Genomic DNA, 15,728 nt, shown 5'->3' with positions numbered 1-15,728 from the left:
TGACTGTCGTTTAAACTAAAGTTTTGTATCCGACTAGTCGACTAGTCTAAAAGCAAGAAACCCCCTAAAGATGGCAAGAAAAAAAACCCTCTGTGCGTGCGATATTTGAAATAGCCTATATTTTAAATACTTAATCTATGAATCACACTGTCAAATCCCTCAATGAATTCCGCTTGCCGCACACTTGCCTCGCGTTATCATCATTTGAGCGGCTCGACGGTGTTTAGTGTCCAGCAGCATGCTTGCCGTCAGCGCAGCTGAAGAGTTCTGAAAACTAAAATGAATTGTAAAACTGAAAGTATTTTTTTTAAATTGTGTTCAGCATGGTGGGCTGCATTTGAATTCGTGACGGGCCACGGGTTGAGAACCACTGCTCTAAGCTAACGCCTACATGCCTGTATTGAATATGATTACGCATCGCTCCAGTAGAGTTATTGTAAGACAGTTTGACATTACACAGTTTACTCAAAACTTTTCCGTTTCCTTCTAATTCAAAATAATCCCACACCTTCTCGTCTTTCGCATGGTCATTTTTGAACTCGCCGCAACTGACACGAAGAAAACGCATGTGAGGTCTGAGGTAAAAATGTAGTTTCCACCCAGATAAACTTAAAAAAAATTATGTATTATTTTTCAAACGTTTTATTTTAACTTGTTATTTAAAATGATAAAACCCGTTTTTTTTGGGGGGGGGGTTTCTGTCGTGTAATCGACTATTGTTTTCAGTGTCGACTATTAGGAGCTGTACCGTTTAGTCGACGTGTCACATGAAAAGATATAATACAATATTTACAAAAATGTGAGGGGTGTACTCACTTCTGTGAGATACTGTATATACCATAATTTTAGTACTGTTTTGCTTTTACTCATTTTTGTCAGTTTGCATGACGTTTTGCACCACAGAAGGACTGTTACCAGCACAGGTGTTTGCAATTGTACTCATTAGGTAATGTTTCCCAAGTGTCAGGAATGTCTGAAATAAGAGAGCGTTTACACCCTATAGTAATCTTTCATTTGGAGACTTTATATAACCCATTATCCTCAGCTGTAATTGAATTGAAATTTGTAAAATTGTTGTAGCATATAAGAGAGTGTAGTAGACATGTGTTTGTATTGCATTAGTTATCTGGGATTCTCATTAGAAATCATACACAAACACCATCATCCCATTCAGACGTTTTCTTTTCGAAGATGCCTTCTTGTACTTTCAAAGCAGAATTATCATTAAAACTATGTCATTAAAAACGATTTTAATCCATTTTATATGTTTGTGTGTAGTCAGCATATGTCAATTTATTTTCAACGCATGCTTTTTGTCTGTCTCTCTCTCTCACTTTCTCTGCAGGGCATCCCGTAATAAATCAGAGAAGAAGAGAAGAGACCAGTTCAATGTTCTCATTAAAGAGCTGTGTACAATGCTGCAGGGTCAAGGTCACCCTCGCAAGATGGACAAATCCACCATCCTGCAGAGAACCATTGACTTCCTGCAGAAACAGAAAGGTGAGGGAGAAAGGTCACATTAAATAAAACCAGATGGAAAAATAAATGTAGTTTGAAGGACATTTATGTTGGCGCCTAACACTTGTCAAATTTCTTCTCCCAACCTCCCATGTTTCACTCTCATTGCCTTTTTATGTGCTAATATTATCTAATATTATTTATTTTGGATATTTCAACAAATGATAAAAAAAAAAAAAAAGAATTATATTCAACTCTCTCTCAAAACATCATCTCTCAGTAAAACGGCACCTGAAGTCGTGAATCATGATTTGTGACCCTGGACCACAAAACCTGTCATAAGGGTCCATTTTTCGAAATTGAGATTCATACATCATCTGAAAGCTGAATAAATAAGCTTTCCATTGATGTATGGTTTGTTAGGATATGACAATATTTGGCCGAGATACAACTATACAGATTGAAAATCTGGAATCTGGGTGCAAAAAATAAAAATATTGAGAAAATTGCCTTTAAAGCTGTCCGAATGAAGTTCTTAGCAATGCATATTACTAATCAGAAATTAAGTTTTGATATATTTACGGTAGGAAATTTACAAAATATCTTCATGGAACATGATCTTTACTTAATATCCTAATGATTTTTGGCATAAAAGGAAAATCGATGATTTTGACCCATATAATGTATTTTTGGCTATTGCTACAAATATACCTGTGCTTCTTATGACTGGTTTTGTGGTCTATGGTCACATTTTGTTCCTCATATTTGTATGTGCAAGGAATATTCTGCATATATGTGGTCGCATGCAGTTCTAGAGAGGAAAAAAAAAACCTTCATTCAGATAAACTTGATTTTCCAGAGAGGTAAACCTCATTAGAAGACAAGCGAGTTGCAGATGTTTTGTTTGGTAGATGGTTTGATTTTATTCAGATCGGTTTGTATTATCAGTGCCACAATTGATTTAAACTTTGACTGCGTTTTATTTAGCTAATGCCAGGGTTTACACATATTTTGGACTTTGATTAAAACAGAATCATTTATTTTTGCATTGGTGAGAGGAGCTAACTTCTTCAAGCTCCTAGGAGTATCACTTCTAACACCTTTGTGTGTTAGGAGCTGCTGTGTGATGGGCACAGTTCCATTTCCTGTCTGAATCCAGGGCACAGTTGTCAGGCCATCGGCAGAACATTTACTGGCAGCAGATTTCACTGCTCCTATAAACAATCCCAGTGCCGTTTCCAACTTCCTTACTGTTTGATTGAAATTTCTTTTCATTTTCACCCATTCCATCCAAGCCTGTTAGTCCACACAATTCCTTTCTCAGTCATTCCACAATCAAGCTCTCACAACATTTTCCCACTGTTTGATGTTTTCCAGAGATCACAGCGCAAACAGAATCCTGTGAGGTCCGGCAGGACTGGAAGCCTTCTTTCCTCAGCAACGAGGAATTCACCCAGTTAATGCTGGAGGTAAAGGAATCTTGTAACCGTCATATCTGCTTCATCAACCTTCAGTTTCTCTGTTGCCCTGTGGGAATACACCACACTCCAGCTGTATTTCTTAAGTACCTTGCTGTCAACACATTATGTATTTAGCGAGGCTATGAGATGCCTTATAGCCCTGCTTCAGGCATTACTGTGGAGACCACTTAAAAAGAAACATTACAAACAAAGGAAACTCATGTAAGTTTAACTTCAATCATGTAGGAGAACCGTGGATTTTCACTGGTATCGGTACCGAATACTGAAATTTTGGTGACAACACTAGTCAGTAGGATTTTGTGATTTGCGCCATACTCTCTTTGCAGCTCTGAGCTTAGAACGATACTCACGGAGAACATCAGATAGCCAAGGGGCAGAAGAGGTGATACGAGCTGGCCTGGAAGACAAGGGGCAGACAGTGTCTAAACAAGACGTAAGAGTGGAGCAGAAAGTATCAGTAGCACGGTTAACATCAAGAGATGATAACTGTTCAGGAGAAGGAAGCAAAGATGAAACCATAGCAGATAGCCGGGAGGGTGAGAGAGAGCGTAGGTTACGTCGAAAAGTGACATGTGTAGGGGTATGTGTTGTGTCAGGAACCATGTTGAGGTTAAGAGTGAGGAGGAAGTGATCCGAGGTGTGCAGTGGAGTAACGAGCACATGATCAGTGGAGCAGTGTCGTGTGTAAATAAGGTCCAGTTGGTTGCCTGATTTGTGAGTAGCCGTAGTTAATACTCGCTTGAGATCAAAAGAAGCAAGCAGAGTGTGGAAGTATGCAGCCTGAGGTTTATCTAGGTGGATGTTGAAGTCTCCAAGCATAACTAGGGGAGTACCATCCTCAGGAAAGTTTGAGAGCAGCACATCTAATTCTTCCACGAAGTTACCTAGTGGTCCTGGGGGTCGATAAACAACTATAAAATGGATTTTAAGAGGGTGGGTAATAGTGGCTGAATGTGATTCAAAGGAGCTGTTGATACTCAGAGATGGTAAAGGATTACATTTCCAATCATTAGAGATAAGCAGACCAGTACCTCCACCTCTTCCAGTTCACTGAATAATGACTGATGATTCAATACTGACGGAATTTTCATTTTTAGATAAACTATTTCTTAAATAACAAAAGTAACATTGTCATCAGTATATTATGAGAATTTCTGCAGATTCATAATGGAATTTTTTTTGTGTTATGACAGGCATTGGATGGTTTCCTAATAGCTCTTACCACAGATGGGAACATCATATATGTATCTGACAGTGTCTCGTCTCTCATTGGTCATCTACCGGTAAGTGAGGGATGGGATTCCAATGCAATAAACCCCAATCCAGTGTATCCAAGAGGACTTGATTTCATGCTTTACTTTACCTCTGAGAATGCCATGACTAGTCTGACAAACTAGTCGGATTAGTAATATAATTGTCATGTTTTTCTAAACTTAGATAAGGCAGCCCACACACAGCAGGTTTTCTGTAGGCTGTTGACAACAGTCCTTAGGAAATGCTTCAAATTTTTTTTAGACCTTCAATTGTATTTGTACAGTATCTAAAAATCATGAAATATCAAGTGCTATGGCTCATGGAATATTTTTCTGAAATTGTCTGAAAAATATACCCCCAACTGTAGTGGAAGGTTATTGGCAGTTAAGTGGTTTCACTTATTACAGAAAAAAAGCCTATTTCATAAACCTGAATCAATGTTCCTCTCTTCTTAATGCTGCAAATGCGTCAAATTCCATTCATTGTGTGATCACATGCTGCCAGTCTAATGAGATTTGCTTCCAAACTTTACCTTTATTCCGGTTCCTGCTGTGTGTGAGTTACAAATGCGGTTGGATGATACTGATGGATACTTTCATAACCGTCAAACCCACCTTGACCTTTGGCCTTATTAAGCAGAGATGAGGGCTTAGCAGACCCTTGGTATTGAGGAACAGAACAAGCTGAACTCAGGTGGCACTGAAGGCCATGTAGCCATTATGGATCTACTCAGATTGTGCTAATACTCTTAAGATTTTCTTGAGATGGTGGTTGGGTTGGATGGAACTACTAGCTCCTATAACAGCAGAAAGCTGCCTCTATCCACAAGGCAGTTTTAGAATTCTTTTTGTACTATTATAGTATTTATTAATATTTTGAATAGTATTTGATATGGTTTCAGTCATTTAGTTTTTATTAGTTTTACATAGTATTTGATGTGTGATTGAGATTTAATGAGTTTTAGTCATTTTAGCTTATGTATTTCAGTTAGTTGGCACCATTTCTAATTGATTTCAGCTTTATTCAAACGGACCTATTTCACATTTATCATTTTCATTAAAAAAACACTTATCTATGTCACGATCGCTACTGTGAGGAGCACGGAGAGAGGAACGAGGAGGGTTTAGACTGGCGTCATAGAACGCACAGAGCGCGTCGTCCGGGTAGCTGGAGAGGTTGGCGAGGACCAGGAACAGTCTGGTGTGGCCCTCGAGCGATTTTTCCCCCTGCTCCAGCAGGAGGAGGAGGTATTCAGGGTGGGCGTGGGGATCCTTAAGGGAACACTACGGAAACAAAACACTGAGCAAAAACGGAAACAAAATCGAAGGGAACACACAGAGGTAACTGTTTCGGTCTGGTATTCTGTCACGATCGCTACTGTGAGGAGCACGGAGCGAGGAACGAGGAGACGTGGAGTAAACTTAAAACGAACAGACTTTAATAAACATCCAAGGAACCAGGAACACACACGTAGCGGGGAAAGACGAACATTCAATACCAGACGCTAGACTTAGGAAAACACAGGGTTAAAGGAATGGGACTAATCAAGGAAATTAACTGGAAACACCTGGAACAAATGATCATAATTGAACACGAGGGAAAACTGGGTCATGGAGCACGTGGGGGGAGGAAAACACACAGATAGAGTCCAGGGGCGTGACAATGTACATTTATGACACTATAATTGGTATTTTATTACCTTTGCCTCAATTACAAATGGAAATGCAAAAAAAAAAACATATTTGATGTAGTCTACAGTTAACCTCTATAGAAGTTACCCAACTATGACATCTTCTGCTTTTGAGAAACCTGAAAATGTGAAAAGGATCCATTACCGAAAGCTATTTTTAATAGATTTAGTTTTAGTAGCAACACTGCCACAAGGTGGTTTATTTTGATGGTGTAATTTTAATTGATAACCATAAATACTACTGCTGCTAATGCTACTACTACTTTTAATAATAATGTTACTATTTAAAATTATTTTAAAAAATGATATGTGAAAAGTGTTAGATTTCTTGTGAAATTATGTTGTACGTAAGTGCTTAATATTGTGGGAAATGTAGTGCATTGTGTAGCACTAATGAAAGAGAGCAAGGAGTGACGTTGTCATGGATACTGCTGTGTCTCAGTCAGATATGGTGGACCAGAACATTTTGAACTTCCTGCCAGAACGAGAACATGGAGAGGTGTATAAACTTCTGTCATCACACATGCTGTTGACAGAGCCTTCTGCTGTGGACCTACTCAACAGCAGTGAGTATACATACAGTATACATGCATGCACAGATCAACACACAATCTATCACACACACTCGCACACACAGATGTATGCAGTATGCTCTGAGTGCGTGCTGTCTTAGTGGCAGGCTGTAGTGTGCTCTATGATTACACTAATGGCTAATTATAGAGGCTCAGTGCGTACAGTGTAACACAGATTATCTGTTACAACACTCTGATAATCCCACATACATCTCTTACCCTGACCCCAATCCTTAAAACACACACACACGGTCACCAATACTGAGAGATAATAATACTGGTTGAAAAAACAGTCACTGTTGATTATTTATCTTATTCGATCAACAGAACCACCTCTGTTTCACTGGTCACACTCGCTTGTGCACAAACACACACACATAGAGACTGTTGTACAGTCAGTCAGGTCATTGTACTCTATTTTAGGATAATCATCAAAGTCACACTGGAGCCACAGCCATAATAGAACATTAGCCTCAACCTTGTGTATTCATCTGACAAACCGAATTCCTGTTATATCAGCTGCTAATAGTCTCTTTCCTTTCCCTGTGCACTCTTTTTCTTTTCTTTCTTTCATTCAGATGAGACACGCGTCGAGTTCTGCTGTCATTTAGCAAGGGGAAACATTGACCCAAAAGAGCCGCCCACGTACGAATATGTCAAATTTGTTGGAGATTTCAAGTTTCATAATAACGGTGGGTTTTTATTTGTCACTTTTAGTACTCCCAGCCACATGTAACAAACAGAGACACTAATAATTGATGGATAGATACATTTTTTATTATGTGATTCTAGAAGTAAACTTCAGCTGTGATAACAAGCATTTGGAATGAACACGCATTTGTTTTTCTTTCTGTGCATTTGGTTGAGGAAGAGATTTCATGAGGAGGAGGCATTTGCCTATGTTGGAATTATTGGTCCGTTTCCTCATTTGCATGTAGAATGTCATTGTGAGGTTACATCTTTGCTAATAGGAAATGTGAAAATGAGAAGAATCTTGGAATTGAAATAGACAGGAAACATTCAAGCCATGGCCAGAACTATGCTAGTTCTTTGTAAACACTTATTTGCAATAAATTTAAATACTTTATTATTTACTATCTTATTTGTTTAGTATAAAATAATTCAAATATACTTGAATTCCCTAGTGAAAAATAAATGTACTAAAATGTATTTGAAATGCTAAGTATACTACAGATACATTTACATTTTTATGTGCCTAATAAAAATACCCTTTATATTCGAAAAATAAAATACCCTTTACACTCAATTGTACTTTAATTGTGCGGAAGTAGTGCTGACGTACTAAAGATATACTGAAATATATTTGTTTATGCTAAAGTGGAACTATTGCAAATATACTTTAGGTACACTTCAAATATCTTGCATTTAAAGATCAATGGCCACGTACACACTGCAAGTTTCAGGAGTGACAGCCGCATTAAATGCGGGAGTGAGTCCCGTAAATTATCGTTCCGTGTGTGTACGGAACAGCAGTCACTCCCGCATTTGTAACCATAGAAACATTTTGGCGTCTTGCGGGAGTGAATAAGAATTTAGCCATTTGGTATCTGCCATTTTTCGGCTAAAGTCTTTTTTTTGTCCATCGATTTTAACTAAACTAATCTATTTTAATGCTCATAGACATGCTGTGTTTTGTTTATGCTCCGGAGGCTGCTTAAGAGAGCGCTGTCTTGCCGTTTTGCCATGTCCTCATATTTACAGGTGTTTTTAGGCATGTTGTTTGGTCTTAGCTCATAAAGCTAGGCACTTAATGGAGTTAATAAAGTGGTCTGTTGCAGATATGAGATAAATGTTTTTTTTTTTGGTGTTATAAAACATAAAGCATTTGGGTGTTTTTTGTGCTTGGCCTTGTTTGTTGTTGTTTTTTTGTCTATGAAGATCTGGCAACACTGACACTTTACCGCAGGGCTTGGGAGCGCAACTAGCCCCGTGTCAAAATGTGCTAAGGTTAAGACTTATTTCACTTTTATTTTCTTGCATCTCACATACAGACTAAGACACATTTCTGATGCAAGTTTAAATACGTCATTAACAGCTAGTTGTTCAGTTCGGTTCCGTACACACTGCGTAGAATTGAATGTGTGGAGTTAATGCGGTTGTTGAATGCGGTTGTCATTCCCGTATTTTAGTGAATTATGTTTTTACAGAACGCGATTAAGGAGTAAAACATGAACTGACAACCTATAATCCTCATCAACAGTGACCTTGAAACACATTTTAGACGTAATATTAAGAAATGTGCATTGTACACAAGTAGTGCTCCAAATAAAGTTTAATTATTATTTTTATATCAGTAAGTCTTGACAGAGTCAGTAAATATGTAAATAGATTTGAACTTTTTGTTTATATATATATATATATATATATATATATATATATATATATATATATATATATATATATATATAGTTTTACAAACATTTTATTATTTTACTAAATTTGAAATATAATTACATTTTAAATATAATTAAAAACTACATTATATTTTTATTTATTTTTACTTTTCTTCAAGATTTGTATTTGTCACATACACAGTTTTAGAAAGAATACAATTTCAGCTTCTTAGACTGTGCAGATAGACATATTAAGATGAACATAATAAAAATAATAATAAATCAAAATGGCAATTTAAAAAAAAATAGAAAGAAAAAATAAATTTTAATAATACTTGATCTCTAAAATTTGGTCATTGTAGGTTTTTTTTAAACAGAACATGTTTTCTGTGTGTCACAGTGCCTCTGTCCTCAAGTAACGGTTATGAGCTGGCGTTCCCACGCACGCTGCAGTCCTCACTAGAGGAGCAGATCTGTCTCGTAGCCACAGTGAGACTCGTGACCCCTCAGTTCCTAAAGGTAACAGAGGAACCACCACCACATACACACAAACACACTGATTACATGCACTTAAAAATCAATGCTCACAAATCAGTGCTCACATTCTGCTTGCTTTCATCTTTATGTCAAAGGAAGGACAGATTTATTGTCTGTGTGTGTGTTAAAGGATCTGTGCAACGTGGAGGATGTGTGTGATGAATTCACATCAAGACACAGCCTGGAATGGAAATTTCTCTTCTTAGATCATAGGTGAGTCAAATGCTGCTTCATTATGCAAACGACTCCTCTGATGTTGTGATTCTGCATGGTCTTTTATGCAACACTCATTTACGTCCATTTGAATCATGACTCCTTCTGATTATGTCATTTGTTTGATTCATTCATTCATCAGTTGCTGACCCACTTACATCTGCTAATGCAGACTTTCCGCTGTCCCACGCACGGCTGCGAGGGTTAGCGATGTCATCAGATGTGCGTGTGCTTGAATCAGTTCTCACACTCGTATTTTAATATGATGTTTTTATTCTGCTGTGGCCATTCATAAATTTCAGCATAGAGATGATTTACTCAGGAGGCATTTGTGACCCCCAGAGAGTTACATAACCGTGTGTGTGCGAGTACTGGATGTTCCTGTTCCCTACAGCGCTATAATTGGACATTCGAGCTGTCTCGTCAAACTCTCTCTTTTGAAGGAGAAGCGTGTAATTTCTACATCACTCACTCAAAATATTGTGGTTTTCAAACAGGTTTCCCAAATACTCCCTGTGTTTTTCATGCTCAGTCATACAGATAGTCCCGTACCCAAAATCATGCTATTGGTTGAACCAGTGTTGCTGTGTCAAGCCGGTTAAGAAAAGTGTTTTGAAACACTGTTTACATTGGGAAATCAACCTATAAAATGTACAAATGGTTTACTGTCTCTGTCAAATGTAAATTCATGTCCCAGTCACATTTCCTTGGTTAAATAAATATTACAGAAGTATCAGAAAAAAAATCTATTTTATATTTTTACATTAACAATGTAATCAATATTCTATTTATTAAAGCCAAGCATGAATCTCATCAAGTTAGTGTTTTTAAGCATTTTACATGTATTGTAAAATAATAACTCAAGGCAGTAACAATTTAAACAATATATTTTATTTGTGAACTTATGTTCAGCTATGCTTTTTAATATTTTTCTATTTTTTATTTTTTCGGATCATCTGTCATCAAAGCTCAGTAAATATTGGTCACAGACAAAATAAATTTCACCAGGCTGATTACTCACTAAAACGCCCACAGATCAACAAAGTGGTTAATATCTTAAGTGTGTTGAATTGTTTACTTTTTTAAATTAGTTTTTACTTTTTTTAGTTTTTACTTGAATTGTTTACTTTTTTTCATTCGTTTTTTCAATTAGTCTTCCCATTACCGCCATTATATTGTTCTCAAGAGGTGGGATTTATCGCATGAACCAATCACAGCTGAACTAACCAGTCATATCCAATCATATCGCGATGGAGGCATTGCCTCCTCTCATGTGACTTCCCCCCATTCATTCTCAGTTACCCCCCTCCAAACTTATGACACACCATAGGGGGTCTGTTAAAACTCAATGGGCTCAGGGGAGGCGAAAGAGACGCCGACTCCCACTGTAACTTTACCTGCTGGTGTCGCTGTTAGACAATGTTTCTTTTGAAAAACGTGTGATTTATACACTTTTTTAATGTTATATTTTGTAATATTGGTATTGTTTTAGTTTTGTACTACTATTTTTTTTTTCTCATTTAGTATTTTTAGGAGGCACTGCCTCCCTTGCCTCCTCAGAGGAAACTCCCCTGGTGTGTGTGTGTATTTTTAATGTTTGTATGTTTTATATATATTATTACCATAAAAAATATAATAACCATTCTAAAGTTTGGGGTCAGTAAGATTTTTTTTTTTTTTTTGGGAAGTATTTTTATACTACAAGAAAATTACATTTATTTAAAATAGATTAACAGTTATTTTAAATTAAAATAATATTTCAAAGTATTACTGTTTTACTATATTTTTGATTAAGTAATTGTAGCCATGGAGAATCTTAACGTGTCTCTTTATTTACACACAGACACATACATGACTCAGGCAGGCTATGGATACCCATCTTTCTTATTTCAGTGGTTCCCATGGTGATGAGTGTCTGCAGGTTCATCCGAGCCCCCATGATTCATTCCTTTAGTGCACTGCCAATTTAATGGGTGTTAAAGTACATATATAAGACTGAGTTCTTGTTTTGTAAAATGGGCCAATACTTGAAATTGTGCATGCGCTGGTAGCAGCTCAGTAGAAGCGTAGTATGAGTAGATGTACTGAGTGTGTGTGTGTGTGTGTGTGTGTGTGTGTGTGTTCACAGGGCCTCTCCTATCATTGGGTACCTGCCGTTTGAGGTTTTAGGGACTTCGGGTTACGATTACTACCATGTGGACGACCTGGAGCTGATTGCACAGTGTCATAAACAATGTGAGTGTTATATCGCTCTCGCTCCTTCTCTCTCTCTCTTTAAAAACTAGGTCAGTATACTGTCTCGGAAATTTTGTTCTGTTTGTGTGAATCACAGAGGAGCTGAAAATGCCCCTACCAGGAAAGATGAAAGACCCTGTAAGAAGCTTTCAAATCATTTTTAGATACTACTGATCTTGTGTGTGTGTGTGTGTGTGTGTGTGCGCGCATGTGTGTATTGCAGTGATGCAGTGTGGGAAAGGAAAATCTTGTTACTATCGATTTCTGACTAAAGGGCAGCAGTGGATCTGGCTACAGACACACTATTACATCACATACCACCAGTGGAACTCCAAACCAGAGTTTATCGTCTGTACACACAGTGTGGTCAGGTAAAATGCACACAATCATTATTTATCCATGTATATGGAAAGAATGTGCATGCCACACTCTCATTTATATGTATATAAAACAAAAAACTACTTTAAATAAATGCTCACACAAGCACATTCAAGCTTTTTCAAATATTTTAGGATTAATAATATTTGTAACTTACAGATATCTGTGTGTAAATGCCTGTTCATAACTACTTCAAGAGTAGTTAATATTCTTGAACTAGTCAGCACAATTAATTAAGTGTTTTACAGTATCTGTTGTTTTTGTTTAACTTATGTTTCTATCTAGTGGTTAGATTGTGTTACTACAAATCTTAGTTTGGCCTTCAAAATTGAGCATATTCTCAGAAATTCACTACATTCCAGGATCAGTCTACAGCTTTTCACAATAAATATATGAGTTAAACGAATGAAAAGTAAAAACAAATGCTTCTTCTCTATCTAAAGCTATGCTGAAGTCCGAGCAGAAAGAAGGAGAGAGATTGGATTGGAGGAAAGCTCATCTGATATGGCAACATCCTCAATCAAGGTCTACACATGCCCAGGAAACACACACAGTGGTGTTTGTTTAATAAATAAGTTTTTCATGTTTAAGAAATAGATTACCCAAGATGTAGATTGATTTTGTTTCTTCTTTGGAACAGATTTGGAGCAATGTAGCATTCCATCACTTGCTCACCAATGGATCCTCTGCAGTGAATGGGTGCCGTAAGAATAAGAGTCCAAACAGCTGATAAAAACATCACAATAATCCACAAGTAATCCACATGACTCCAGTCCATCACTTAACAACTTATGAAGCACTTATGAAAAATTGTTTTTAATAAACAAATCTATCATTAAGACGTTTTTAACTTCAAACCGTTGCTACTTGCTAAAATACCAGTCCTCATCCATAATATTGCTTTCTCCATTAAAAAAATGTATCTTGTCTGAATCGAGAGAAATGTGTGCAGATCAAGCACCATTTACAAGCAAAAACAGTCCAAAACAGTTCTGAACAAATATATTGCTGTGTTTTGATGTGAGAGGACAACAGGGGATGATCCTTTTCTCTGGAGAAAGTATTATGATGGATTTTCGATTATGGATTTTGCTGATGGTTGAAAGTGAAAATGCATTAATGATAGATTTCCTTCTCACAAACATAAAGCATTTCCCTTCAAAAGACATTAATTGATGGACTGGAGTGGTGTGGAGTATCGTGATGTTTTTTTTTTCAGCTGTTTGGACTCTCATTCTGACGGCACCCATTCACTGTAGATGATCCATTGGTGAGCAAGTGATGTAATGCTAAATTTCTCCAAATCTGTTCCAATGAAGAAACAAACTCCTCTATATCTTGGATGGATTGAGGATGACCGCAAATGTTCATTTTTGGCTGAACTATTCCTTTAATGTGTTTTGTGTGCAGGAGCAGGAGGTGTTTTTGGACATGTGTCCTCCTTTAGAAGCTACACGGGAAAGAATCAGCAGCGCTCGATCAGTGTCATCACAAAGTTCTAGAAAATCATCGCACACAGCACTGTCTGACTCTGCGTGTAAGTACAAACACACCTTGGCTAACACTCTGCACTTATGAGGTGCACTTGTACATCAGGTGATCATGTGAAAGCCTGTGTGTGTCTGTCTCCATAGCGAACTCATCGGTGAGGTACACAGAAGCATGCACGTCGTCACGGCAGTCTGCTTCCATTGGTCCTGAGAAGAGTTCCAGCAGAATGCCACATAGTGGATCAAAGGTACAAACCTGCACATCTTCATCTTCATCTTACATGATCCTTCAGAAATCATTCTAATATGCTGATTTTGGTCCTCAAGAAACATATCTTATTAGCATGTTGAAAACGGTTGTGCTGCTTAATATTTTGGTGGAAACTGATGATTTTTCTCAGGATTACTTGATGAATAGAAAGTTCAAAAGAACAGCATTTATGTGACATAGAGATCTTTAGTAACAAAGTAAAAATCTTTACTCTAACGTTAGTTCAATTTAAAGCATCCTTGCTGAATAAAACCATAATTTCCTTACAAAAGGGGACATTGGATGCCCATTTTCCACAAGTTGGTATCAGTGTACAACTGGCTGAGGGAGGAAATGCTAATACGGGACAGTCCGTCAGCACTTGTGGCTTGAGCAATATGAAATCATACTGCTCTGAAAATCAAAACGGCTTTGATTATTGAGAATGTTTAGATTTTTTTGGGATTTACAAAAATTGATTTTCATCATTGTAGATTGGTTGTGTCCACACACTGCTGCAGTAAGACACATTTATATGCAAACACCATGTAAAAGTAAAACCATGTAACTGATGTCCCTATTAAAAAAAAAATCTTACTGACCCCCCCCCCCAAACTTTATGGTCGTGTGTGTGTGCATCTGAATGTTTTGTCTCTCTGTTTTAGACCCTGATTCAGAGGCAGAGCTCCTCTGAGACCACGTCACTCTCCCCCTCCTGCAGTCAGCATTCCACTATGGTCAGTCTCTCCCAGCTGCTCTCTTTCTTTCCCCACTTTTTCTTTTATCTTTCTTTTTCTCCATGTGTAAGTAAAGCTACAGTTTAGTGTTTGTTGTAATCTTAGAATAGAAAGACTGTCAACATTTTACCGTCGACTGGGTGACGGTGCCCAATCTAGAACCTCCCACATATTTCTGCTGCAGGAATGGCAGTTTAGGGCTATTAAAATGGTTTTGCACGGGTCCCAAAAACCTGCTGGACTTAAACCAAGGACTGCTAATATCAGGGCTGTAATGCTGTCCTCATGCATACAAAAAGCAGCCACTTTGTCCATCTAAAATAAAATTATCTGAATAAAATTTGTGAATGTACTGTCGGGCGATTGCTATAAATTGTATTTGTTATAACTTCTGCCCATTGCAGCTCACAGTGGCATTCAAAATAGCTCTAAAATAGCTTTTCAAAATGTTATGCAATAATGTAGTCAGTCATGTCTTCATTCGGCTCAGTGGAAACAATGGCCAGATTTGAAAGAAGTATACAGTTTCCAAAAGGTAGAAAAGCGCTATGTGTTTGCTCCTTTTGTATATTTGAGTGTGTGTTCTCAGTGTTCTGTGTGGATGTGGGTTGCAGACACAATCTCTGTACAGATTCCAGCAGCCTCAGTTAGGCGTCATGCATCAGCTGAAAGAGCAGCTAGAAGAGCGGACACGCATCCTACAGGCCGACATCAAAACACAACAGCAAGAGCTGCACGACATTAAAGAGAAACTACAACTTGCTAATCTACAGGTACAGGCACGTAATTATAAACATGCAATGTTATCTTTATTTGTGCAAACTGGGAACAGATAGAATACTTCACACATAGAAAATAAAATACAAAAATGAAGAAATATATATGTTTGGGTCTCTGTGTTTGCAGATGTTACTCCAGCAGCCGATAGAGGGAGAATTTGCCAGTTCTGGTCTGCAGCAGCAGGGTCTAGGCAGGCCATCCCAACACAGCACCCAGCCCAAACCTCAACACTGTGTTTCACATTCATCACACACACTACTCCGAGAACAGCCCAGTAGCTCATCTGCTCAGGTACACAT

The 15,728-nt window shown here is 37.7% G+C and overlaps 1 protein-coding gene across 4 annotated transcripts in view; it reads left to right on the top strand.

Moving 5' to 3' along the window:
- The window catches only part of LOC107672582 (neuronal PAS domain-containing protein 2-like), a 69,574-nt gene that overhangs the window by 50,259 nt on the left and 3,587 nt on the right, over positions 1-15,728 (top strand). For all 4 annotated transcript variants that reach the window (XM_016465838.1, XM_016465851.1, XM_016465845.1 and 1 more), the window contains 15 exons: positions 1,346-1,500; positions 2,836-2,927; positions 4,133-4,222; positions 6,326-6,449; positions 7,034-7,147; positions 9,210-9,328; positions 9,477-9,559; positions 11,688-11,794; positions 12,018-12,165; positions 12,616-12,697; positions 13,583-13,709; positions 13,807-13,910; positions 14,578-14,649; positions 15,264-15,422; positions 15,556-15,720. In XM_016465838.1, the coding sequence (XP_016321324.1) occupies positions 1,346-1,500; positions 2,836-2,927; positions 4,133-4,222; positions 6,326-6,449; positions 7,034-7,147; positions 9,210-9,328; positions 9,477-9,559; positions 11,688-11,794; positions 12,018-12,165; positions 12,616-12,697; positions 13,583-13,709; positions 13,807-13,910; positions 14,578-14,649; positions 15,264-15,422; positions 15,556-15,720 (1,741 nt within the window). The remainder of the gene's footprint in view (positions 1-1,345; positions 1,501-2,835; positions 2,928-4,132; positions 4,223-6,325; positions 6,450-7,033; positions 7,148-9,209; positions 9,329-9,476; positions 9,560-11,687; positions 11,795-12,017; positions 12,166-12,615; positions 12,698-13,582; positions 13,710-13,806; positions 13,911-14,577; positions 14,650-15,263; positions 15,423-15,555; positions 15,721-15,728) is intronic.

Source organism: Sinocyclocheilus anshuiensis, unplaced genomic scaffold (assembly GCF_001515605.1).
Source record: "Sinocyclocheilus anshuiensis isolate Anshui unplaced genomic scaffold, SAMN03320099.WGS_v1.1 scaffold681, whole genome shotgun sequence".
NCBI classification, from domain to species: domain Eukaryota; kingdom Metazoa; phylum Chordata; class Actinopteri; order Cypriniformes; family Cyprinidae; genus Sinocyclocheilus; species Sinocyclocheilus anshuiensis.
This window is presented reverse-complemented; position numbering and strand designations above follow the sequence as displayed.